The 26,146-nt window shown below is 39.9% G+C and overlaps 1 protein-coding gene across 13 annotated transcripts in view; it reads left to right on the top strand.

The window, feature by feature from the left end:
- EPM2A (EPM2A glucan phosphatase, laforin) overlaps nt 1-26,146 on the top strand; it is a 49,002-nt gene that overhangs the window by 6,407 nt on the left and 16,449 nt on the right. For 5 of the 13 annotated variants that reach the window (XM_056342541.1, XM_056342539.1, XM_056342544.1 and 2 more), the window contains 2 exons: nt 1,865-2,546; nt 7,753-7,927. In XM_056342541.1, the coding sequence (XP_056198516.1) occupies nt 7,866-7,927 (62 nt within the window). In that variant the 5' untranslated portion in view covers nt 1,865-2,546; nt 7,753-7,865. The other 8 variants (XR_008822465.1, XR_008822464.1, XM_056342536.1 and 5 more) reach the window with 6 other exon arrangements.

Raw genomic sequence — 26,146 nt, 5'->3', positions numbered from 1 at the left:
AGGTGGGACTCTGGTCCAAGAGCCTGTGGCAGGTTCAAACTGGTGAAATGCCTGACTTCACTCAGTTCCAGTGAGGGGAATTCAGCCTCCCCTACCTCTGTGCTTTTAACAGTCAGGAGCAATTCAGCTGTGGGGGGGTTGAGACAGATCCTGGTTTAAGACATCAGAGATTGAATTTCATTTAGACAGGCGGCAGGGAGACTTCCATGATGTAATCTGGTGTAAAGGGTAAGTGAATTTGAATATCGTAAGTGTAGTGAAGGAAGTTCAATTAAAATAATATCCGATAATGACACCATGCAGTAGCACATTCGGGTAACTGTGAGAATTGTGTCCAAAATGGGACTTGAGGCTTTTCTTCGTTGGTATGAAAGATAAGGAAGCTAGCAAACACTTAATCTTTTAAATCATTCATTTTGCAGGGTTTTTTTTCCCAATGTTTCTCATAGTTCCTGTTGTTCTATTACTGTTTTTTTTTTTAAATCTTCTATTCCTCAACCCCTCTGTGTTTCTCTGCCCCCAGAGTGTTGATGGTGCTTATGATGTTATTAAACTCTTCCAGGGGAATTTCTAAGCAGCAAACTCAAGATGTTAATTTACCTTGTTAAAGGACCTCATTTAATATTGCAAGTGTAATTAGTTATAATATTTAGGCATACTTAAAATTTTGACTTGATGTGTAAAGCCTGCTGCTTCATGCAAAATTTATGGCAAAGATTACAAGAGTAAGTCTTTGCTCTTACTGATTTGTAAGCAGGTGATCTGAAGATTGCCTGGCTGCTTGCTGTTTGGATTTGTTAGTTGCCATTGAAGCTAATGTGTGCATCTAAGGTTGTCTAAGTAGCCCTGTGGTTTTTCAAAAGTAGCAGTGAACTGAGAAACACACTGACCTTGCTGGGTTTGGAGGTTTGGAAGTTCTGTGTTTGTGGTTTAGGGTCTGCCTAAGGCAGGGACAAGGTACACAGCACCCCTATGGCTGCTGCTGTGCCCTGGAGTTTCTACATACCTTCCCTCAAACAGTAGAAAAGATAAAAAAATGCAAAAAGCTGGTAGCTGGGAGAGCTGTGGCTGAGCAGCACACTAAGTGGCTTTTCTGCAAAGAGCCTTGCAGAGACAGTGGAAGAGGCAATCTTATTTTTTTTTTTTGTTCATTCATGTTTTCTTCTGTTTGCCACACTTAATGGTGCTGAGAAATTTCATTGACCCAGATTTTGCTCATTATCTTTTGAGATCAAGCTGATAATTTCACCACTGTGACTCTTCTTTTAATCTGCATGCAGTTGTCCTCTGTGTCAGCATGAGTCTGTGCTGTTGGCAGACTGCTGGATTATAATTTTTTCATCCCTGCAGTACAGCTGTAATAAAATAGTAACTGATGGGTTTTCATTGCACTCTGTTACTCTATGTGATTAGATCAAATTTCAGAAGATCCTCCTCTGGTCCCTGCTTATCTTCTTCCAGTCCTCAGTCTTTGGACATCTTTTACTTACTGTATCTTCACCTATTTTTCCTTTGGTTTGTTCTGTCTCCATCTTTTGCCAGTGCCATTTATCATTTATGTGGAGATCTGTGGTTTTAATCTTTGGTCGGTTGCACAGCCAGCTTCCCTCTTGACCACTTTGGTCATCCTTCCTATGCATTAAATCAGGAGCCGTAAGTGCAGTCACACAGATTTTGAAGGAGCTCCCTGTGAGGCTTGAGCTGTAAGCAAGGCTGCTTGGTTGCTTTGCTCTCCAGCAGTCCCCTGCATCAGTGGATTCTCCTGCACAACCATCTGCAGTAGAGACAAACAAGGGGGTTGCAAAAGCAATGAGAAGCTTTGTCATTTAATGCCTAGAAACTCATTTTTATGTTTTTCTTTCAGATAAGCATTTTTGCTGTGAAGAGTCACAAAGATGGAATTGAAATGAAATCATTCTGGATCTTATTGAAGGAAAAAGGGTGCTACCCTATTGGTTAAACAAGGACCCGTGCCTTCTAATAAACTCATGCAAATTCCTTTAGTTCTTTAATTAGGGAAGTCGATGTGATCGCTTGACAAGAGGATCGGTACCGTTCACATATGTAACTTACCCTTTTTTATGGCTGAATTTTACATGTTTTTAAATGATTGTGTGTTTGCCTCCCAAAAATAAATAGTTAAGCCAATGATTTGCTACTTGGAATAGTGTGAATAAAAACAAAATGAAGAAAAATACTAATTTAGAAGTGGTTTGCACTGTAAAAACTTGTCTTTTCTCTTGTGTATTGCCCTTTCTCAAAGAGCATTTGTGCTTATTTTCTCTTCTGCAAAGATGTATAGGTGAGTGGAAAACAGATTTGATTTTCTTTGCTTTACTATGGGCTCTAGGAACAGAAAAGTTGAAATGCTGTTAAAATCACCCAAATCTTTGAGGCTGCACAGTTTTCTTGATTATAAAAAACCCTAAAAATTCACCCAAATAATTGTTTATTTCATATTAAAGGTACCTGGAAGCCTACCCAGTGGTCTGGCGGTGTGTGCTGTGAGCTCTGGGACTGGAGCTCTTGTTGTCTGGCAGACGCTGGTGAGGAGTTACACAGCTGCTGGGCCTGAGCATGGTGTTTAAATGCGAGTTGTGATAAATTCCCACTCTAGAGACTGGGAATTCACGGAGGGTTTACTCAAAGTATCTTGAACTCTTTGCGCAAGGTTTGGGTAAGCATGGGGAGACTGGTTATTGTAAGGGGGCGGATGTATTTATAGTAACAATTTATTTATCAAAGGGTTCCTTTTGGTGAGAATTTGCCTCGCAGCTCCCCTAGGGATTCTGCAGCATGCCTTCGGCTCAGCACCATCTGTTTCAAGCTGTTGCCCTCCTAATGGCGTGAAGTCTAGAGCACCCAGCTTGTAAAAGGGATATGAAGTCCTCCGGCTGTTCAATGTCCATGTGGATGGCGTGTGCCTGAGACCGGCCATGGTGCACACTTTTCCCAGTAAAGATGTGACATGCACTTGTGGTCCTGGAAGCATGCTGGGTTGCAGCAAATTAAGCCCTGGCCCTTCTCTGTGCCATGCCAGACAGTGATGCAGAGGCACCCTGGCAGACGTGGCTGCCCAGCACGGTCAGGATAGCCTTCCCAGCTTGTAGGTGCAGCTTTCCCAGGCTTCAGGTGCAGAAACTAAGCTTCAGCACTCGGCTCTCTGTTTCAGTAACTTTATGAAATACTTTGTGCATTTGAGAAATAAGCGATGCTGCTGAGCATGGCTTTCATGGGGAAGGGCTTCTTGGCGAAGTCACTTGGAAAATGCAAAGGTGCAGTGTCCTTTCAGATACAGAACTTAATAGGGACAAATATAGGGGTAGGACAAACTTAGAAGTGGAGTAGGAAGTTGGTGTGGTTACGAGCAGCTTCAGACATGAGCAGGCATGTCCTGACTCCACATACAGGCAGTCTCACGGCACTTCTGCCTGCACGGGCCGCTATCCTTTCTCTCTGGTGCCTGAACAGAAGGTAAGGAATTAAAAAGGGCCACAAGACACTTTTGATGCTCTGAGTCAGATGCTGCGGAGCTTGGTCCCACTGCCTTCAACATGTGCTCTGTCTCCTCCCAAACTAACCAACCACACCAACAGCCCTGGACTAGGGAGAGAGCGAGGAGGCAGTGGTCTTTGATCCATGGTGCTGGCAGTCACTGCCTGGAGCTGTCCTGGGTGTGGGGAAGCACCCCATGCTTCAGGCTTCCACATCCAGAAAGGGCTTTGCTTGGTCTGTTGCGGTGAGGGAGGAGAGAGTTGATGTGTCACTCTGTGCCAGATTTTTATCCTGCCTCTGAAAGCTATTTTCTTCTTGGTGTGAACTCTTCCAGTGCTTGTGGGAGGTCTTGGGCCAGCTTGTCGGAGCCTGACGGGCTCATGTAACTCTACCCCAGATGAGATGCAAGGAGCCTGCTCTGTCAGCAGAGCTGAAGGGGCTAAGTGAGGCTGAAGCATGTTTTCCCTGGACATAGCTCATACCATTAGGTTGATGCACCTTGCTTCACACAGAGGAAACTCATGAGGAAAGGCTGAAAAAGATAGGGATGGAAAAGGAAGAACTGAGGGTTATCCAGCTAATTAATAATTTCTGCTTGTCACCCAAGCTGTGCCCATTGTCCTAGCTGTATACATTCTGCAGATATACAACAGAACATGTAAGTGATGCTAATTATTTTCTATTTAAAACATGGTTTATGGTCAGTTACCTTGAACAAAAGCTGGCTTTATTGGTTGACTTTTATTTTCATATTACATGACTCTGGAAGATTAAAGTTGAGAGAATTCAATCTTTAGCCCTTTTATAGCAGCTCTAAATCATTCATGAGTTCTACATACTCCTTCAAAACTGTCACCTGGTTCTACTTCTGAAACTGTTTCCTTGCATTGTTCTTTTATGGCATCCAAAATACTGTGCGTTTGCTGTGACAAACTGCTAGCAGAAGCATGATGTGGACCGTTACAACAATTTTCTCTGTTTTTGAAACCTGGACCGTTAAAACAATTTTCTCTTTTTTTGAAATGTGTTAAATGTGTCTTGTGAAGCAAACTGTGGCGAGAAGCACTTGTGTATCATTTGGATATTACCTAGGTAGTGAGATCCTGATTATTTGTGGTAGTTGCCTTCTTTTGTAAGTCTTGCAAGGGGAATAGAGAATTCAGCTTCCTGAACACAGCTCAGTGCGATCACACTGTTCTCTAAATCAGTATTTCTTGGCGATGGTAGCATTCTCCCCTGAAATTATATCACTGTATTTTTTGAATATATGTTCAACAAATACATGAATATATATACACACATGAAAAAATGTGTTGAATGTATATGCACATACATTCTGTTGCACAGCCGTCATAGTTCAGTTAGAAGCTAATGTTAATTCATGGATTGGTATAATAATACTTAAGGAGTAGTAAAGAGCTATGCAATTCTTATGACAAATGTTAAGAATGCAAGCTGTTCTTGTTTACTGGAGTATTACAGCCAAAGTGGTAACATACCTTTCGAGATTCCTGTTTGACTGCAGGCCACAGTGGGAAGGTGAGGTCAAGTGGTGCAGAAAAATCAACAGCAATAAATAACAATTAAAGAAGGAAGCTTTTCAGAATGAGATTTGACAAAACCTATTTGAGGGAACAAATGAAACAAATGTCTCATGACAATTTACTCTTGGGTCCACTTTCATGTAGGCTAGGTTGGGGAATGAAGGATGGTGAACGTGAAAAGGGTACAAGGCCAGGAGGTTACTGCCATTTAAGAAGGCAGATGATAGAGAAGGAAGTTAAAAAACCAGCCAAATTAAAACTAGAGGAGGAGGATGGACAGTAAAACTGGCAAATGACAAAGGTGCATGCACGTCAAGCAGCAGCGGCTAGAAATGGGAAAGTAGGAAGCGTGTCGTGGTGCAATTGGGATCATGGAGGCAGAGGCTTTGTTGTCTTGTAGGACTGACTAGTGATTCGAGGAAAGATGAAATTAAGCAGGAGGGAGAGAACACAGATTGTGATTGCAAAAGTTCACAGAGAAACACTCGTGAGAGAGGAGGAACAGTTGTGAGCAACGGAAGGGGCAGTCCTTGTGGGAGCCAGGGAGGGCACCCAGGCACTTGCACGCCAGGAGAAGTAGGGCTGGGAGTAGCAAAAGAGCCAGAGATCCTGAGAACATGGTTTAAAACTTCCAGGGTGCAATGAGGGCTGGTGGCTCCCTGGGGTCACCCCACGGGGCTGGCAGCCAGAAGCAGGCAGCCGGGGGCAGCAGGGGTAGCCCCAGCCCTGGGCATCAGACACCTCCCTGGGGATGGGGATGGGCCGGGACATCTGCCCGTGGGTGGGTGGTGGTCAGGATCAGACACAGCCTTGTGATGGCAGGACCATGGTGATGTGCATCGCTACAGACAGTTGTCAGAGAATAAAACGGGAAGGCAAGATGTGTTATTTATGGTTGTAAAGATTTTGCTGAATATATGAAGTTAATTAAGTGCCATAAACATCCCTAGGTTTTGTTATGCTGTTGTATTAGTCGATGTATACTGCTGTCTTCAAATACTGTTTAAAAGTGGTAAGAATGTGTAAACAATTAGAAATGTTAGATAAAAATATAGTGGTAAGATTTGTAACTTCAAGGGCTATATACTGATCTTGCTCACCTTATTTATCAAAAGGTGTGTCCTACCATTGCATATGATGCGTAATGGTTCAGCAATATAGAAAGCGAAAATAGTTTTCTGCGTAGTATTTTCTTTTTGGTAAATGTTAGTATTTCAGAATTATGGTAAGACATGCTGCATGTCAGCTGGAAATAAGGAGATTGTTGGAGCTTTAGTATTAAATGTTAGTCTTATTCTCTAATCATGGCATTAAAACATCTCCAAAAATGCTCTTGCTGTAGCAAATTTCCCTAAATGTGGTGCTTGAAAGCTGGTCATGCATTTATGTGCAGCGTGAAATTGAAGATACTCCTTCGGGCATAACTTTACTCAGAAATGTTCTAACATCATTAATAATTTATAAGTGTAACAGGCTTACGTTAAAAGCAAGCCACAGACTAGGTCACTTCCAATCTGCACAATAATTCCTACATGGCAATTAGTATTACAATAAGTATGAAAAAATGGGGGGAAGGAGAATTTACATGTACTGAAAATTTGGAGGCAAAATAACCTTTTGATTGATGACATGACCCAGTTCAACTCAGGTCGCTTACTCTGGCATGGTATTAAAAATTTGTCTTCTGGACTAAAGCTCGCACTATTGCCATAAGAGAAGAAGAAGGGGTGATGGGTATTAGTTAATGGAAAACAGTAAGAGAAAATTTTTTCTTTAGACAAGGCTGTTTTAGGTGATTGGGATCGCTTGCCATTGCAGGTGTGACCGTCTCTCTCTTGGTCACTTTGGGCAGCTTTTACTATGTATAAATAGACCCTGTAAGCAGGATGTGCATCTGAAGAGTACAAAGCGATTGTTTATTGGTTAGCAAACGTAAAAGATGGGTAGGATTTAATGAGCTTCTAGGCTAGACACCAGTGTTGGGTCCTGTCACGCCTGAAGTGTCTTTGCTGGCCAGGCAGGTGTGAAAGAGGAGGGGGAGGACCACCCTTCTCTCCTCCCTGAAACAGGTATTCATTGCTACCAGGCTGCTGTCCGCCACCTGCTACCTTTCTTTCTTTGGGATTTGATGCCTTTCCATGTTTTTCCTCTTGAATCCTTAAGCTGGCAACAAATCCAATGTCAGAGTCCTACCTTTGTTTGCAGTTTTACCCTTCTGATCTTGAATGGCTGTACTTTCTGCTCTCTCTGAGGTCTTTCTCGTAGCTTGGCAATTCCTTTAGAAGTAAGCCTGAGGCAAGGTGATGCTGCTTGCCCTGTCAGAGCTAGACCTGGGGCCACAGAAAGCTGGACCCTCCAGAAGACGACCACCCAGCAGAAACATTAAATGCTGAGGTCACATATTATCAGACATCAAATGAAATTAATAATTCTTGAAATTTTTAAGTACCACAGTTCATGATGTGGGAGTCTTACACAGTTTTAATGCTTTTCAAAAACAATTAGCAAAAAATTATTTTAATGCTGAACATTTGCTTTGCAGCAGCACTTCTGTTACCGCTGTTTCAGGTGTTAGTAATGTGCTGTGAGAAATGCAGTTTGAACAGGCAGCAAACACCACTCCTGGCCATAAATACTCTGTTCACGTCTCCTGCAAATCTTGCAGAAGATTTTCCAGATACACAGCCTGCAATTGTCCTCTCTTCTGTTCTAGGTAATGGGCCCCATCATGATCGGAGTTGTGTTTACAACCAGAGCAACATAGTAGATGGAGTTTACTGCCTCCCAATAGCACACTGGATTGAAGTTTCTGGACATACTGATGAGATGAAACATACAACTGACTTCTATTTTAATATTGCAGGACATCAAGCTATCCATTACTCCAGGTAAAAGAAAAGTGCAGGGCTTGGCTGGTGTCAAGTATTCAAACAGAAAATCTGTACCAACACAATGTCAGCAAGATTTGAATTTGAGGTGGTGAATGGTAGTATGTATGTAACAGTAAAGTTTAACGAAGATTCAATACCTCTTTGCAATTAAATCTTACTTTTGGCAATAAAAAGGAGAGATGCTGAGTTCAATGATACCTGCACCTTGTACAGGTGTATTAAGTTGCATCACATCTTTTCAGATTTTTATGACTAGTGGTAATTTATGGATAAATTTATGAGGAACTGTAATTTTCAAATGCTTGTCCACATACACATGTAAATATGCATGTATGCAATGTGTTTGGTTTGGGATTATTTTGCTGAAGAACATCTCCTGGGAAACAAAAAGAATATATTCCATCACTAGAACTTTAGGTGTCACATTATATTGCTCATGTGTGGCAGCAACTGCAATTAGTGACAACGATTAGATGAATTCTCCTTCTGTGCATGCATTGAAAAAAAATACTAAAATTTAGACAAGTCTTAACAAGTTTGTACTTCTGTAGTGTTGAGTCCACTGCCTCACCAGTGAAGCATCCTGGCCTCAATTAGGAGACAGTAAAGCTTAAAGAGGGCACCCACCCTTTAGGGCTGCAGATAAAGCACAGGCTGTATGTAGAGCGCCAGCCTTAGCACTGGTGGTTAACAAAGTGACACTGAGGAATTTGGGACCATTTGAAACTTTTTTTCCATCTCCAGTCACGGATGTGGCAGCAAGTTTGTTGATTGATAATCGTTGCATGAATGCTGGCAGCCCTGGTGTGCCATGTGCAGCTGGTGTTCGTTACAGAGCAGTTAGTGGTCTCAAAAGGCTATGTATTTTTTTAAGAAATCAAACCACCTGGTATTTTCATTAGGTCTTAGCATTGCTTTGTGCAGACTTCTCCGCATTACTGTTTCAGCTACACCAGCCTCACCATCTTGTCGCTCCTCTTTCTACCCTTTTGTCTCTAGCCTCTCACAGGGTAGGAAGCTGAGTTGTCTCGTTCTCATCGTGTTGCAGTATGAGGGAAAGATTTCCTTCCCTTGCTATCTTTTGGAGCAGTACGGATTCATAAACACTGTTAGGCCTATGTAGGCATTCGTGTGGCTTGGTACCTTTTCCCTGAGACCCCCTCAAGCTATATAATACGCCTGACAGACTATACTGTTATCTGTGTCTTAAGCATCCGTTTCCATCACCCTATCAGAGAAAAGATCTTGTTTATTCCAAAGCACAGATTTGCCAATCCCAAATAATCTTTGCTTGGCAGACTAAGTTTGTGAGAAAGAACAGCTGTCAGAAAGCCAGTATCTGAGTACCAGACGCTAACTTATCTTCCTTTCCAGAGGCAGCAGTGATCCATTTAATGCTGCCTTATCTGCATGACTATATGTTTCCAAGGTTAGGTAAAAAGCTGTAGATTCCACTAAAGAATATTTGAAGGAAATTTTCTGAATTGTGTAGTCTTTCCCAGATGAGGATCTCCTCCTCTGTTCCCCTCTCTGAGACACATGCCTTCATTGTAAGACAGTCTTATGCATGCACACATCTTCAGTGATTCTTATTTTTGAGCTATATTAAGTCAGCATACCCTGTAACAGTCCTGTCTCATAATTATTTGTAATACTTTGAAGATACGCAGCCTTAAATGACTTAACAGTTGGAGGCAGATTCACCATTCTGCTGCTTATAACAAAGCAACACAAAAATACTGGCTAAGATGATTTTTTTTGTTGTGTTTTTTTTTTGGCAGAGCAATTGAAGTGAGCTGCTGAAAAGGCCTTTATTTTATAATGAATTTCTTGATTCAGAAGAGTACTATGGAGATTAATATTACCAAAAAGGAAAAAAAACCCAAACCGCAAAAACCTCCCCCAAACCAGAAGCAAAGAGCCAGTCCCCCTGCCCGTACGCGAACGGCTCAGTGCGTGATGGGGTCGCAGGTGCCCAGCTAAGGTTACTTTTTTCCACACTGTAGCAGAGACAGCAGTACTGTCAGGAGCTTTATGAGCACAAATTCTGAGTTCTGTTGCCAGCTGTAGGATCTTTACAGGATGGTGGCGGCTGGCAAGAAGTGATTTATCAAAGAAAACTTGTGATATGAGCCCCTTCTCTACATCGCTCCACTTTATAGAATTTTCAGGGCGTGAGTTAGCTGGAGAGGAAAGTTTCTCTCTGTTAAAATGGCCTCACACACAAGCCCTTGGACTGATTTTACTTGTCATCTGTCCAATCACAACAATTAGAAACAGTTGCTCTGAGCCTTGCCTCTTCATAAAAATGTGTGCTACAACTTTAAAGGGGCTGCAGCAGGGTGGGAAACAGCTGCTTCCTGCCGGTGCCAAAAATCATTTTGAGTCATGCTGAGGCTGATGGTAATGCTCCAAGGAATCAGATTTTTCTTAGTTGGTATAGATACATTTGCTCATGAATCAGTGAATTTATGTTTAAACTTATTAGAGAACTCACTTTGTGTTGGTTGTTCAGGTTGGAGAGTATATGATGTGATTTTTAAGCATAGCAGGACTGGAATTAATTTTATGAAAGTGTGAAATGGACCTCACCTGCAGCAAGAGTCGTGACTGATACCTCCGTGGCATTAGTGTTCACTTGTTTTGGACATGTAATGACACATATCACCAAATCTGATTCAGGAGAAAGATAACAGTCCCTTTCTCTTTTGCGCTAGATATTACTGCAATAAGATGCTTTCAAATTGCGGGAGAGTTCACTTAGGACACAGTAATTTTCCAAAGCAAATTAGAGTTATTGTAGTCTTTTCTGGGAGAAGATGACTTCAGAAAATTTGTAAATCTGGGGCATGCTAGTTCCATTTCTGTTCCATCTGTGAAAGGCGGAACTTCCTAATTCTTAAGTGTTACATGCCTTATTATTTATATAAAATCCTCTGCAATTTTCAGAAGAAAGGCATTGCATAAAAGCAAGAGAGGGAGAGACACCTGAAATTACAAAAGCCTTAAATAATATGTTGGAAACAATTATGCTTGATGGCAGAATTAGGTGCTACAGGAATGAATATCACTGAGAGGAAAAGCCATCTAGTTACAGTTTGCTGCTTACAGACTAATTTTAGGTTTCTGAATCCACCTCTGGTAAGTAGTGACTTCTCACAGATTTTGCCTGCTCATTCTAATATGATGTATGACTACCACCTCTTCATTTTAGGACATACACTTTGATGCCATCTGGTGTCTAATTTTTTAATAATGTGTGTTTCAAATTTGCTGTCTTCATAACTGTAATTTTATTCAGTGTATGTGCTTTTTGGTCATATCTCCTAAATCTGACGACAAAAAATATTTTTTACATGCTTTGCCTGTAAAATGCAGCCAAACTAGGTTTTGTAAGTGAATTCCTCAGACAGAAATGATAGCTAATCTGTAACTGAAGTATTGTTATGGCTGCCAAACATTTTAGAGGAAAATAACACGTCAGCTTTAAATATAAAAGAATGTGACAGGAGAGTTGCTACATGAGAGTAGCTGTGGGTCCTGACAACAATTTTATAAGGTACAGTTTTTATAGTAGTTTTTTTTCCCACCTAAATATTAAGGCTATTAAATATTAATATTTTTATGTTTATGGAGTGAGTGGGATGGTCCTGTAGCTGGATATAATCCAAGAAATTCTGAAGCTGATGGATGTGTTGCTGTCATCAGTGTTTATGTCCCTGATTTTTTCCATAACATAAAATAAAGCAAAACATAAAAGAAAATAAACCCTTGTGCTTGGAAATACTGTTTTTTCTTTGTTTGTTTCTTGATGATTGCAAATCAAACTTAATTTATGATGTAGTCTTTGTAGCTTGATGGTAAGACTGCTTCCTTCAACACATGTAGGTTATAACCTAAGTTAAATGTTAAGTGGGGATGATCAGGAGGGTGATATAAAATGTGTGCTCCGGGTTTGTACTAGAATGTTAATGTAGACAGGTGAGTGAATGAGGAATGATCCAATGAAAATCCAGATGCTTCTTGTTTATCTTCTGGAGGCACTGAAACAGTATTCTGCTGATGAGTCCTGAGTTTCCTTTTGTCTGTAGTAATTCTGTGAAGAAAATGAGCATTTCCTTGACTGACATGCATCTTTAACTAGGGTGGAAAAGAGGAAAGCTAGTTGAGTATATTTTTGCATGAGAGTCACTGGAGAAGGGAAATAATGTAACTTCTGTAAATTTATTTGGGTCATACGAGGCGCAGTTATTGCTATTTGAGTTTTAGAACACTGCTGGGACTGATGAATGTAAAGATATACTTAAAGACATCTGTGGTAGCACTCAGCTTGAGATTAAGACCACTAAATTCATATGTCTATATACAGACTCGCTGGTGACTGCCTGTCTACTTTAGAGTGAATTGAAGAATTGAATTGGTCTCCAAACTGCACTGAGATGCTGATGAGATCTCTATTGGTTTGTAATGAGACATTAAACATCCTGTCTGGTTGCTTGGATGTTGATGTCTAGTGTCATTTGAGATACTCTAGAGTTTACTGTCTGGCCTCCAGCTGATGTGCTACAAGAACAAGATTTCTTTTAGCTCGTTGGCCATATCTGTGAGCCCCATCCGTGTGTTCCAGATGCTGTAGGACATCTCAGATGTCAATGGGAAACTGTCCTTAGGTAATGCTTTGAGCATTGCTGTGCCTGAAGACAGCAGTTTGTAGATAACAGGGGATAGCTGTCTTCATCTTGATCTTGTATCCCATCCCTAGCCTGTACTAATGGGTAATGTCCATCTCAGTTTTGTATGAAGTCAAAATTAACTTTGAATTCTGTGACTGGAGAAAATACAAGAGAGCACTTTTATTTGTTTTTACTCTTTAACTTCTCTTCTGACTTACTGATTTTAATTAATTCACAAAATAAAATGCCCTTCTATTTTAAATGTAATTCTGAAGTAATTTTTTTATTACTGAATTATTTTAAAAGCTTTAAAAGAGGAAGCTGTCACACACACCCCCCTCCCTGAAGTGCAGTGAACTATGCTACTGAAGTAGAAAGCTGAACTGATACTTTATGCCTATGTTATGAATTAAGAAGTGATGATGTCTATGGACATTACTGTAATTAACATTAAAAGCTGAGAGCTAGCTGTCCCCTGTGCCTAAAGAATACTTGTGGTATTAAAGAAAAGAATAAGAAATAATGAGCTCCAGAACAAAAGTCTTTGATTGTATTCTAGAAAAATAATCCTGATTAAAAATACTTAACATCAATAGGAGTTTGACCTTTGGTTTCAGTACTTGGGGCTCTAACTGTAAAATTATCTGGCCATTTTATACATTAAATAATGAAAATATTCTAAGGAACAGTAGTTTGCAGTATGTTCCCATAAACTAGGACATTTGACTACTTGTTGGAATACTGATTCATTATACAGAGCTATAGTCTTAAACTAGTCTAAACTGGAGTCATTGCTTACTTATCAATGGGAATCATCTTTTATAGAATGATTACATATTAATTCTAATTTTTGTCCCTTGTATATCATATTTTTTCCTGTATCACCAGCTCAACTGGAGCCATGAAATGCTTTTACTAGTCTGCTGTGAAGAAAATGGATTTCAAAACAGTGTAAGAAGTGACTTTTAAGCAATTTTTAATCTGAGTTCTTGAAAATTAAGATGCAGTGTGAGGAAATAGGAGCAAGAGTGAGAAGACAAATTATGAGGTCAGAATTTTATCCATTTTTAAAGTTCTTATTTGTTTACATTTACTTCACTTAGAAGTATATCTGTATTGGGTAACAAATACATTTTTCTACACATTTGTCACCCATCCAAACAAAAGGTTTTCCCTTTCATTAACTCCCCACACTGCCCTCCCTAACAATGGCTAGAAAATTGAAAACTGATTCTACTTTTCGAAGTTTTGTGATTTTTGCCTGGGCAGGATGATGGCACCTGGCTGGGACAACCTAAGCCAAGCTGTTGGAGAGTTAGTGACAAATCTGAGTCCCGTCAGCTGTGAACAGAAATCCAGCGAGGATGTGCCAGCAGTGCCGTCGCGGACTGTGGTACCTGTGTGATACCGTGGGTGAAGCGGACTGCAGGGACTCACTTTTCAGTCATTTTGGTTTTCTGAGTACTAGCAAATAACTGTTGTCAGCACAGCTCCAGTTCCCTTGCTGTGACCTACCACCTGAGCACTCGAAAGGAGCTTAGAGTGGGAACTCCTGGATCTCCTGGGTATTACACATTTCTGATTGCATTTGTTGTGAGTGTAACAACCGAAATCCGGCATTAGAATGGGTGATGTAAATTTTGCCAGAAGGAAAAAAAACACAGAGCTATTAGATTAAAGGTTTTTGCATGACTGTCATCAGTGTTTGCATTCCCAGTATTACTTCTACCTATAGTGTCTGGTCTATTAAATCCAATGAACGGCTTAGCCGTTGTGGTGCCAGGTTTGCTGTGTACTGCAGTGGCTGAGGGACACAAATTATCATCTAGACCTTGGGATGACACTGTTGAAGTGATGGCTGATGAATGTGATCTATGTGAGTACAGTAAAACTGTGGGAGGGAATGATTTTGGCAGCAGATGGGACTGAAAACTAGCAAACTTGTGAACTATTAATATTTTTGTCAGCAGTTTTTCAAATGGCACCATTAATATTCACCAGCTTTTCTGTTTACTCTTCTTTTTATAAAGCTACAATGTATGTTGTCAGCATTATTGATAAATTAATAACTTTCAACAGTTCATAGACAGTCTAAATAGCATAACATTTTATAAATGTTTTAATGTGGTATTTTACATGCTTTGGGTTATTAAAGCAATTAGAATAATTCTTGATAGCACAATAAAAGCACATCCCACTGTTATGTGGATTTTACTTTTGATGGAAACCGATCTATTTCTAATGGAACACAGAATATTTTCACAGTTCAGAAATCACCGAATCCCCTGAAGTAATGCCTAACAATCATCTGCACTGGAAAGAAATGGCCTCCACAGCATCTTCATTTTTGCCTTCTTTTTCTTAAGTCTGTTATATTCCTCATGAGGGAGACAAGATCTGTGAAGCTCTTTCCATTGCTTATCCCTGGAAAGAAAGACAAAGGAAATCTTTTGGACGTTACATATCTAAAAAAATATTTTTTCCTAATCACATTCTGAATCATACTCAGAAGTAATGTCAAGCCCCTTCAAACTGCCCTGTGACTCAGCTGAGACAACCAGCTGGCTTGCCTAAACTTTGACGGCTACAGAAGTGGTACGAGTATGCAATGACTTCCTGAGAGTATTGCTAGAAACCCTGAACAGTAATGCCCCTGAGGCAAGAGAGAGCTTTTGCAGTGACAAATCTCTTAATGTACTCTCATCTCAGAAGTTCATATCATTTTGGGTGGTGCAGGGCTGGGCTGGGCGTTACGGGGTCTGCCCAGTGCCGCCGCTGGTCTGCGGCATGTGCGTGGTGGCAGGAGGAGGAGTGGGACCACAGCGGGGGTCCCGGTGCTCCTGACGCCACATCTGCACAAAGCTTTGCAGGGTGCCGGTTGTTAGATGTGTCATTCCTCTGGACACCAAATAATTTCTGTGTATCAATTATACATATAAAGTACATTGAGCGTGGCTCAATGTGCTTCTGGTCAACTCGGTGAATTTGGAAGACTTGAAAAAAAATTTGAAAATAATTTTAAAAACCTGGCAGGACGTGCATAGCTGAGTTGGACCATGGGTTGTGAGATGGCTGAGGGAGAGAAAGCTGTGAAGACTGGCTGCTGCTTTGTGGAAACACCTTGCTTTTGTCCACATACCAGGAGCTCGTGGCTTGCCAGGTGCGTTAGAAATAAACCTGAAATGAGGGTTTGACTCAGAAAAGCTAGTAATTTAACCAGGGAGGGGGCAACAGGACTCAACAAGCTAAAGGGGAGCTTAGCATGCTGTCTGGATGGTCTTGTGAGTTTTATCTGGACTTTTTTCTGAATTTTTCTGTACCATTCTGCCATTCGTGTGTGGCATTTGGAACAGGCATTTGATTGAGAATTATTTATTTAGAGGGATGATTGTTTAGGAATGAGTATTTCATTAATAAAATGGCAGCAAGCAGAGGCTGACTAGCTGCTGATGGGAAGATGAGCACCTTTCATCAGCTGGCTGGTAGTGGGTAATATTTGCTTAAAACCACTGTTGCTGTTTTAAAATGCGTTTTTTCATAGGTGTGTCGCTGCACAAAATTATTTCCTTACTTCTTAAGGAAAAACTGTGTCATTCTGGGAGCAAAACCCAAGGAAGAATGGGAACCCTCGCTTGAGGAGTAAACATATTTATTCGTTCTGTTTTTCTCTGTGGGAAGAACAGACAAATGTTGATAGTCTAGTAAATACGAATTGTATGTGGGATATCACTGTTAGGGAGCAAAAACCATTGTTGCTTCTAATTTCTCTTTCTGTATTACTGTGCCTCCCTGTCCCTTGTCTGTTTTTCTTCTGGAGGTCTTCAGCCCTTTTTCCTGCCTCTACTCTTTAACATTCAGGCTGTCAGTGAGGGAGTAAAGTTCTGTCTCCATTGGAAAGCAATTTGCTGGTGTTGCCAGCTGTGAATGAAATTGACTGAGATTGTGAAATCCTGGGCAATTTAGCTCGCAGCTGGGATGACTGGGAAGGGGCAGCAATTGCTCTTTCACCAAAGATGATGTTCCAGTTGGCTTACAGATATTTATTTCCTCTTGGTTTTTTACAGGCATTTATGAGGTGCCCTGTAATTGCTGACATTTTGTAGCAGAGTTTATCTAAAGATAGCAGAAGCTCTTTTTCAAAAGCAGAGACTGGGTACTCAACCTTGTTGCTGTTTAATTTACCAGGAGGGACCAAATTCAGGTATTTGGCTGTTATTGGAAGACCTTCACTAAGAGAACTCCATAATTTGCAGCTGGTGAAACTGTTGAACCAGGGACTTGTGTTTGCAGTGTAGACCCATCCTTCCTACTCTTCCCGTGGTTTTTCACAGGCACAACTCCTGGGGCAGGTTAGCCTGGCCAGCCTGCAGCTTACTTTTAAAGAAAAAAAAGCCTTGAAACGAGAGAGTTTTCGGTCTCCAAATGTGAAAGGTAACACCTTCAGATAATTTATTACCACCAGCTTGTTTGGTGTTTGCTTGCTCAGTGTATAACTGTAGATCTGAAACAGGTAACCTGTAAGTCAGAAAAATCTGAAATTAACTGCATAGTTGTTTCAACTCAAGCAAAATCAATGAACGGTAAAAAATACATCATTTAAAACAGTAGCAAGCTGAAGCCATTAAGTTACAAATTCTACCTCTATCTTCAATAATTTTATAAATGCTGAGAGATAGCAATGCATGTTGTCATGCTTAAGTGCTCTGGATATTTGCAAGATGATTTTAAAAATGCTTCTCAATATAAAAATATGGAGAATCCTATTTAAAGGATAAAGAATGATTTATTAGAAAGGAAACTTGAATGTAGCTCTAATTTCTTTGAAGTTTGTGTCAGAAACACAAGTATTTTATTTCCCAAGAGTAAATAGAGATTATCAAATTGCTGCTGTATTTTCCCGTATATAATTTTCTCTCTGCAAGAAAAAATGAAAAACAAAGAAATGAACTGTGTTTGTCTTCCCAGGGAACATGCTAAGAGGCTGAACTGAAAATCTCTTCTTCCCTCTTTTAATGCTTGTACTTTGGGAAATTTAATTTCAGCGAATCAGGTACATAATCCTTGCTGTTTTTCAGAAGTATAATATATGTCCTTTTGTGAACTATGATAAAAATTGAGTCAAATGTTGTAGATGTTGACAAGTTACAAGAAATACGGTTTCCTCTTTATTGGTCCAATGGAAATCATAGTTTGTAAGTTTAAATGAAATGTCTCTTTTCTTTGATGTACAAAAAAATAATAACAGAAAAGATGGTTTTAAGCATGCAAGAAGATGAAAAAGGGAAAACATGCATTTCAGTTTTAATATAGAGACAAGAAAATGTAGAAATAAAAATTAATAATGAATTAGAAGCTCACTCTCTTCTCTCCCTCCTTCCCTCCTTCCTTCCCTCTTATTCCATGTCTATCTGTCTGTCTGTCTATCTATCTACCTATCCATCTACCTACGTACCTATAATTTTAGCTAACTGAGTGAAGAGCAACAGGAATGGGATTGTAGCATTCATGCAGAAAGTCATCAGCTGTGGGCCAGCAGCAAGACTCTCCGTGGCTCTGCCTTGCAGTTTAGGGGCTGGATGCTAGATGCTAGCATTTATCTGTGGATGTTGGTGGGCTTCTAGAGCCTTCTTTATTTACAATTTTTTTTTTTTTGTTTGTTTGTTTATCTAGCTTCCCTGGGACTGCCTTTTCAAAAATTTCCAGAACAGTTATATCCAGTGCCTTTACTTTCCCAAGGTGAAGATCTGATAAGGAGGATAGGCATCTTCCCTAATAAAATAATTTCTTTAGTGTTCCTTCTTTCTGCATTCCAGCTGCCAGCTTGAAGGGTTGGCTGTACGCAGACCATTCCTAAATGCAGCGTTAACTACTGCTTTCACTGCAGAAGACTGAATTGCTCAGCTTCCTTTAATACTGAGTTGCTTCGATCTGGTGAGATAAAAGGAGAAAAAAAGCTTCTCAACTATATTTGCGGTCCAGGTAATAGGGCTATCCAGTATGAGTAATGTTTTACAAATGTACAAAGTCAAGCTTCAGCTGAGAATATAAACACATTTAAATAAATTTTAGTAACAGCAGATCACTTTAATACATTTCTTCAAATGCCTGCAATTTCAGTTTCCAAGCAGGTGAAATGATACTGTTCGGAAAAGAAAGAAATCTAAAAAAAATTTAAAAAAGCAGTTTAAATAAATAGACAACCCTTGGTAATTCTTGTCAATCTTTGGGCTCCAATAAAACCTGCAGCATTGCTCGTTCACAGAATTTAAGTCAAATGATTTTTTTACCCTTTTGACACCCAAGACTTTTTTGAGAGATCCCACTATACTTTGCAGTTTTGTGTTAAGAAGGCTTACACAGGTCCTTCTGGGGCCTCTCAGTAGCTCCGTTACAGTCTCAGCCTCAACTTTTGAGGCTGGCAACTCATCCACCAGGGTTATGAATTTTATGTTTATAATCTAGTAACCAGATATGTTAGCTAAAATGAAATTTTCTGACAATTTTGTTATGGTAGCACCATGCAGCTGTTGTGCCTTTGATTTGACTTTGTTGTGGGAACACATTATTTTAGATATTTATGTAGCTGACTGAGGTGATGCATTGATTCGGTCTTTCTCAATATTTCTGAGGTGTTGTCCCCCAGCCTGTGGTACTCTAGAATGTGTCTTTCCCCGTTTAAAATTAATATAAGTGAACTGATGTGAGTTTAGAAATTCTGAATAAATGTCTTAACCAGAATGATCACAGATACAGAGCCCATCAAGACTGTTGTATTTGAGTGGTACCACAAGGGATGGATGTGATGGATGTGCTTCTTTCTCTGACTGGTGCAGCTCTGAAGGGATTCCAGCACTCTGTACATGTGCATATGCTGCCATGTGAATCACAAGGCCACCTTGCAATAAACTGTGCTTTCCAATTATGTGATTTTCATGAATATGTGCTTTTGTTTCTGAAGCACTGGAATGCATTTCTGTTGGATTTGAAACGCTTTATTTTGAAAAGTGGATTTATCTTTTATTATTTTCACAGTCTAGATTTCTAAGCAGCTGCTAATAAGTAAACTCCGAAAGAGGATAAAAGATATATTTACCAACAATTCCTGGAACTTCTTGAGCACTAACTTAAAAGTTCATCTCTACTGGTTTAAGTCAATTTTGTTAAGATGCTTTAACTTAAAGGTGCCAGCAGTGGCATCATTCCCATTGCTAAGCATTAGTGTTAGAAATTCTCATTCCTAATGCCAAGAGATTCATGGCTCATTATGATCTGGCTTAGTTTAGTAGCCTGTTGTTCTTGTGTTTCCGAGTATTTGTTCTAATTCAAAACAAATGGGATTGCTGGCAACTGAACAGAGACATATGTAGGAAGTAACAATTGGCAACCGTGAGTGCATGAGGCAAGATTCTATAATTGGAGCATTTAGGTATTAATCCACACAAGCCAATGGACGAGTCCTTTCCAGGTTGTTCTGTACAAGCATTGGAACCGGATTCTCTTCTCAGGCTGTATTTTTGTAGTTGGCATATCGCTTGGTTCAGATAATGTTTATACAAATGAAAGTACGAGAAGAGTCATTCCCTACAAAGGCAAACCCTGCTTTCTGCTGCGTGCAGTGTGCTCCTTAGGCAGCAATAGAAACCTTGCGTGTATGTTTGAAAATAAAGTCTGGCTAGATCTGGACACCCTGCCCTACAAGGAATTGGCGTGCTTGTGAATGATTGCTTTCTTACCTTCACAGTAGAAATACATAGTGAAATATGACATATTTCCCTTTGAATACAGGGAGCGTTAAATTTTATCTTCCACAATTTAGTTTTGGCCATGTACATAGTCTTGTGTGACCAAGTTATTTTAGATCATATCTAGAGTAGCGATAAAACAGATTATAAAAAAATGTATAAGATATAAATTTATTTGCTGTAAGTTTTTTAATGGAGCGAAGTGAATGAGAGGGGAGAAAAGTGTATAGTATGTTTTTTCCCCGTATAGATTCAAATGACCTGCAAGCTTAATGAGAGCAATTTTGTTGAATTTATTGGACCATACACACTTACCTAGAGAGCAAATTAGATAAATTTGATCTGTTGTTGTGTCAGAAGAACAAAGATGGTTTAAAATCCCTTTTGCACTTCCATTTCCTAAGTGGGAACAAGTCTGGAACATGTTCTAGTCCTGGCATGGAAGAGATCAGCTGTGTCAGGCTGGTTTATCTCATCAGTAATTGGCCTTTGAGGTAATTTATGCGATCCCTGTTCATAGGGACATGCTGTCTCTTTTGTGTTGCCTTCTTCACAGGAACTTTGTGGTCAGGAGATATCCCACAAAAAAGAATGCCCAAGGTTGCTTGTTAGGAGAACTTTACATCCTCTTTGCATCACAGCAGGAATGGGAATAGCAAATTTGGTTTTGCAAACTCATTTAAAATACAAAATGATGTAACAGTCTTTTTTGTTTCTGTGTCAGGGTTTCCTTGACAGAAGATTACGCCTTTGTCACAAACTGCAGTGAAAAGCAGAGATACCTGGGCTAACCTGGAATGAATGAGGGCATTTGCCACAGGCTATGTAGCTTTTACGACACTGGAGTTGGAGCAAAATAAATTGGCTTGCAAGAAGCTCTGTGCTACATAACTCGACTGCTTCTGGTATCTGAGATAGACTGCATAGTTAAATTAAGACTGAGAAGGAGGATATATTACTGTTTGTAAAAGACATTCAGGAATAAGTACAAAGGAGGGAGAAGAATTATTGAAATTGAACCTGCTTTAAGATCAAATGGATATTAATTGCTTCTGAATGAATTTAGAGTGTAAATTAGAACAAGGTTTTTGACATCAAGGGAATGATGTCTGATATCTGGCATGACCTTTCAAATAGGGCAGGGAGGAAAAGGAACCTACATTATTTCAAGATGGATCTTGATAAATTAATATAGGTAGTGATCCCAGAGATGGAAATTAAAGTTTGTGATTATAATACCATAGATCATAGGCTCAAAGAGACCTCAGAAAGCATCCAGTCCATTTCCTTGCTCCAGCTTATTCTCAATTACCTTTAAATCATTCTAGGCTTATCCAGCCTGATCTTAAATATGATCTCATCTGATGAGACTCTGCTGCCCTGTTACTCTTCCATTCAATCACTAGTCCAACCATTAAAAAGCTTTCCTAATCTCAACTTAAGCCTTCGTAGCACAATTTAAGTTAATTTCTTCTTGTCCTTTCCACAGCAGGCTTGGAGAACAAATTAGCATCCTGCCCCTTTATAGCCATCTCTTATGTTCTCGGAAACTCCTGTCCCTTTTCCCAGAATCACGGAGTGGTTGATGGAATATCTCAGTGTTTTCATTCTGATATTAACCCTCAGTTCTTCAAGTCTTTTCCCTGAAAACTTGTCTTCTAGATCTCTGATTGTTCTCATACTCTGTGCTGGGCTCTCCAGGTGTTTCTCTTCCTTCTTCCCATTCCTCCTGATGATGGTCTACCAGTACTGAATGCAACAGAAGGATTATTTTGTGACTCTCGGGCATAGTGCTACTGCTTATTTATCCAAGTTTTAGTGTCATTTTTTCAATGTGGGGTGTGGTTTACCTCCCAGTCGTCTAGGGGTTTTTCATTAAATACATTCACTGCTGTGGCAGGGTATAGGATGTTAGAAATGCCCTTGATCTCTGCAGCTGTCTTTATGAGATGCTTTTGTGAGTTGCTTCTAATAAATCTCTTATGCTCCTTGACAGGGAATGTTTGAGGTTACTGTGGAAGGGGGAGGGGGGCTGTAAACAGAAAGCTTTGTGGATCCATCTAGACTAAGCTTCTGTTATGTGATTGACTTTGATTCTACTTAGGTGGATACTTCTTATCCTGTATCCCTGGTGCAGTCAAAGCTGGGACAATCCATAAAGCAGACGTAGCCTACAGGCCTCCCCGCAGTTGGAATCCACAAGAAGGTTATGAATGAAGAGCTGTGCTGTGTTTAGGCATTGGCGGGGTTGCTCCTTGCCTCCTACCCTGAAGAGTGCACCATACTACCTGCTGTAAATGCAGATTGCTGGGTGAAGGAGGGACAAACAAGCTCTTTTGTGCCATCAAGCTGATGCTATGGAAATCTCTTTCTAAGACAGCAAAATCTGAGGGCACTGTACCACTGGAACTGCTTTGTGGCTGAATGTCTGGGTAACTTTATATTTCAGTTATCAGTTTGATATTATTCTTACCTGTTTTCATTTTAGTGCATTGTCAGCTTGAGGTTGAATCTTAATGGCTTCTTTGTTCTGCATATCAGCAAATGAGGTAGTCTGATGCCACACTGGTGCATGAATTTGTGAACGTGGAATAAATAAGGTACTATTAAGCATAACACTCAGAATTCAAGGGCTTGAGAAACTTTGCATGTTGCTAAGCTGACAAAGGGTTGTTTTAAAGTGATAAAAGCAGGTGTTTCTTTTTAGTTGCCAAGACTGCTCCCATGAGAGAGGCTAGATAAGTAGTCTAAATTACATCTAAGAAGAAAATTTGCCAGAGCTTAATTACTTTTCATAACAGTGCCAAATAAGAAGGAGAAGAAGGAAAAAAACACCTTGGAACTACATTGTAGTCTAATTCTCCTCGTTTAAAGCCCTGAGGTAGAATTGTTAACTTCACAATAAAACTACACCTTTTCAGTGGTAAAGCAGAACAAATTTATAAGCAATGACTTGTGCTTCTTCTACATTTGGCATTTAGGTAAAAGCAATTTTTTTTTGTACAAAAAATATAAGTAGTTTTTACAAGGCCTGCAGCTGTGTTGTTTCAGTAGGATATAGTTTTATCATTAATCAATGCTTTTCTTTGATGACTTCTGCTAAGGTTATGGCCGTTTATTCCATCTTTATTGAGAAGAGTGATTTTATTAAGCCTGGCTATTATATCTTGGTGTTCTGTGAGTTAGACCATCGTATCATCATCCTCGCTCTCCTACTCTGGCCAGTTGTGCTTGTCTGTGTGCTGAGTAATTGAGTGCATCAGACTGTTCAGTCAATCCTGCTTAATTCAAGCCTCCCATCACAAAGACTCCATCAGCTTGTCTTCTGCAAGGAGACTTTATCAGTAAGTCAGCAGGAGAAGGGATTAAGACCACAGCCATTTACCCATGTGCCCTGTGCAATGTGCAATGAAATGTCAGTGTCATAACCCCTCAGTTCTATATTATTATTTCCTTAGTAAGGAGGCATTTTGCTGAGAGATCTCTGTCCTTTAAATAAAGAGGCTGTAATGAAACCAGAATTCTTTTACAAGACCAAACCAGGGACTTGTCTATTTTGATATCTGCCTGTGTCTTCAGTATTTTGGAGGAAGATGCAAGAATGAAAAGAAAGATTAAAAAAAAATAATCTGGCATTTTTCCTCATCTCCTGGTAGTTGCTTTAAAGGTGAAACTATAGGAGTTGAGATTCTTCACCTCATTTATGGAGATAGACCCTGTTGATTTGCCCCTCCCATATATTTTATCTTTAACCAGTCATCTAATTCCCTCTTAAAAAAGCTAAATTCTTAGTCTGCCCTCATATGAAAGCACTTTCAAAAGAAATAGCTATCTTCTACGTATTTTGGGTGTTTTCAATTTTCTATATCCTTTTTTATACAATGAAATGGTTAATAGAAAGTTCAAAATTTGAGTGCCTAGAATAGGATCATTGAACTGGCTAATATTACCACTTTGACCCCTCTATAAAGCAACACTTTCACCAACATCACTGCAGGCATGTACTTTTCCCTTTCTAATTGATTATAGTTAGCTTAAAGCCCAGTGATGTGTCTGAGCGGCTGAGATTATTCATTCCAAGACACATTACTGAGATGCATTCATCAACTGGGAATCTCATCTGCTCCTTTGCTGCATATTCATTTAGATTTATTTGATATCACTGGCAGTTGTAACTAATGTCATCTTAAATAATTCTGTTTAGGGCAGATTTTACTCTATTCTTGAGTAGGCTTGTCTCTTGTGAGAGCTCTTAACTTGAAAACAGAATTCCATGTTGAAAATAGGTCAGCAGTGTCATGCTGTAAAAGGACAGTCAGGGAACTAGAAAGAGGGATATAGCCTTTAAGGCACAAGAATCTCCAATTCTCAGAAATGGTAAAACTTCTTTCCAGAACTGGGCATTTTAAGAAAGATGTTGACCAGCTGGAGAGTCCAAAGGCAAACAAGAATCATCAGATGCTTTGAATATATGACAAGCAAGGGTGTATGTATGAAGAATACAAGGCTGTGTGAGTGTGTTAGTAATTTTCAGATAGTTAAAAGGATTTTGCAGAGTGGAAAGGAATTTGTGTCCATTATGGAGACAAGAAGATTTCACTGTGACCTGTGACTGGGCTATTGGATGTTAGAATATCTCTGAAGGCGAGGATAGTCACCAGTGTTCTTTCTACATATCAAGCAATATTTGAAAGTGTTCAGATCTTCCACTGGAGAGCAGAATTTGGCCATTTGAAAATCTTTCTCTGTAAATGTATTTCAGGACATTAGATAACAACCTAAGTAATGTTTCTAGATCGCTCTGACAAAGGTACAGGAACCTCATCTGATTTCTAGCAAGTGCTCTTAGTATTTTCACTGTCACAGGTTCAGGAGAAAAGAACAAGGAAGGCCCAGAGAGAGATGTCTAATTTGGTACATCAGGGAAGGTATGTATATACCTAAGAATGTGCTGCTATATGTTGTTAGTAGGGTGCCAATGGCAAAAGAAGCAGCACATACAGGTTGATAGTTCTGGGTCGACATAATCCAGTGGTGTCACCTAAAGTGATGTGCCTTGTCACAAGGCAGAGGGTAGAGAAAAGACAAAAGAGCACCTCAGTGACAGCTGGTAGGATTTCCTATATTCTCATTTTGAATATGCCCAAAGCAATACTTGTGAAATCTCTGTGTCAAATGAGAGGGAAAGAGAGGTGGGAGTTTGTCTCTGTCTCCCTTTGTTTCTCATCAGACATTTGGTCTTTGAACTAGTTTAAATTTGGTTTCAAGTAGTAAGTTTCAATGCAGACTTTTAGTTCAGACAGATCATCATTTTCCATTAAAAATCCACTTTATAAAAAAAATTGGAACCGGTTCCTACTCCAGTACAATCAGGGGAGAAACAGGAATGCACTAAAATCGGAAGCAGTCTCCAGTAGTTGGAGCGCTGCAAAAAGCACCTCTGAGTCGTTCTTCAGGCCTGCATTCCCCTTGGGCTGCTTGCTTGTAGTGGTGTCAGGGTAATAGCACTGCAACAGTACAAAAACCACTTGGTATGCATACGAGCATCACAAAATGCTGGGGTAAATTGACTGAGTTACATATGTTGCTCTTTTGGGAATGCAGAATAAGTTTTGCTGCAAGTTACACGTAGTTGTAGTTGCATGCTACACCTTAGGAAATATAAGCCTTAAGGAAGGACACAACCAATTTAATCATTCTTTTGTTTGTTGTTTCAACTAAATTGCTCTTTCTTGTTATATGTATATATTAGTGCTCATCTTGCTGCCATCAAATGCTTAGTGGGACTGAAGGAAGACTGC

Source organism: Falco biarmicus, chromosome 6 (assembly GCF_023638135.1).
Source record: "Falco biarmicus isolate bFalBia1 chromosome 6, bFalBia1.pri, whole genome shotgun sequence".
NCBI lineage: Eukaryota > Metazoa > Chordata > Aves > Falconiformes > Falconidae > Falco > Falco biarmicus.
The sequence above is the reverse complement of the archived record's forward strand: the minus strand, read 5'-3'. Positions and strand labels throughout refer to the sequence as shown.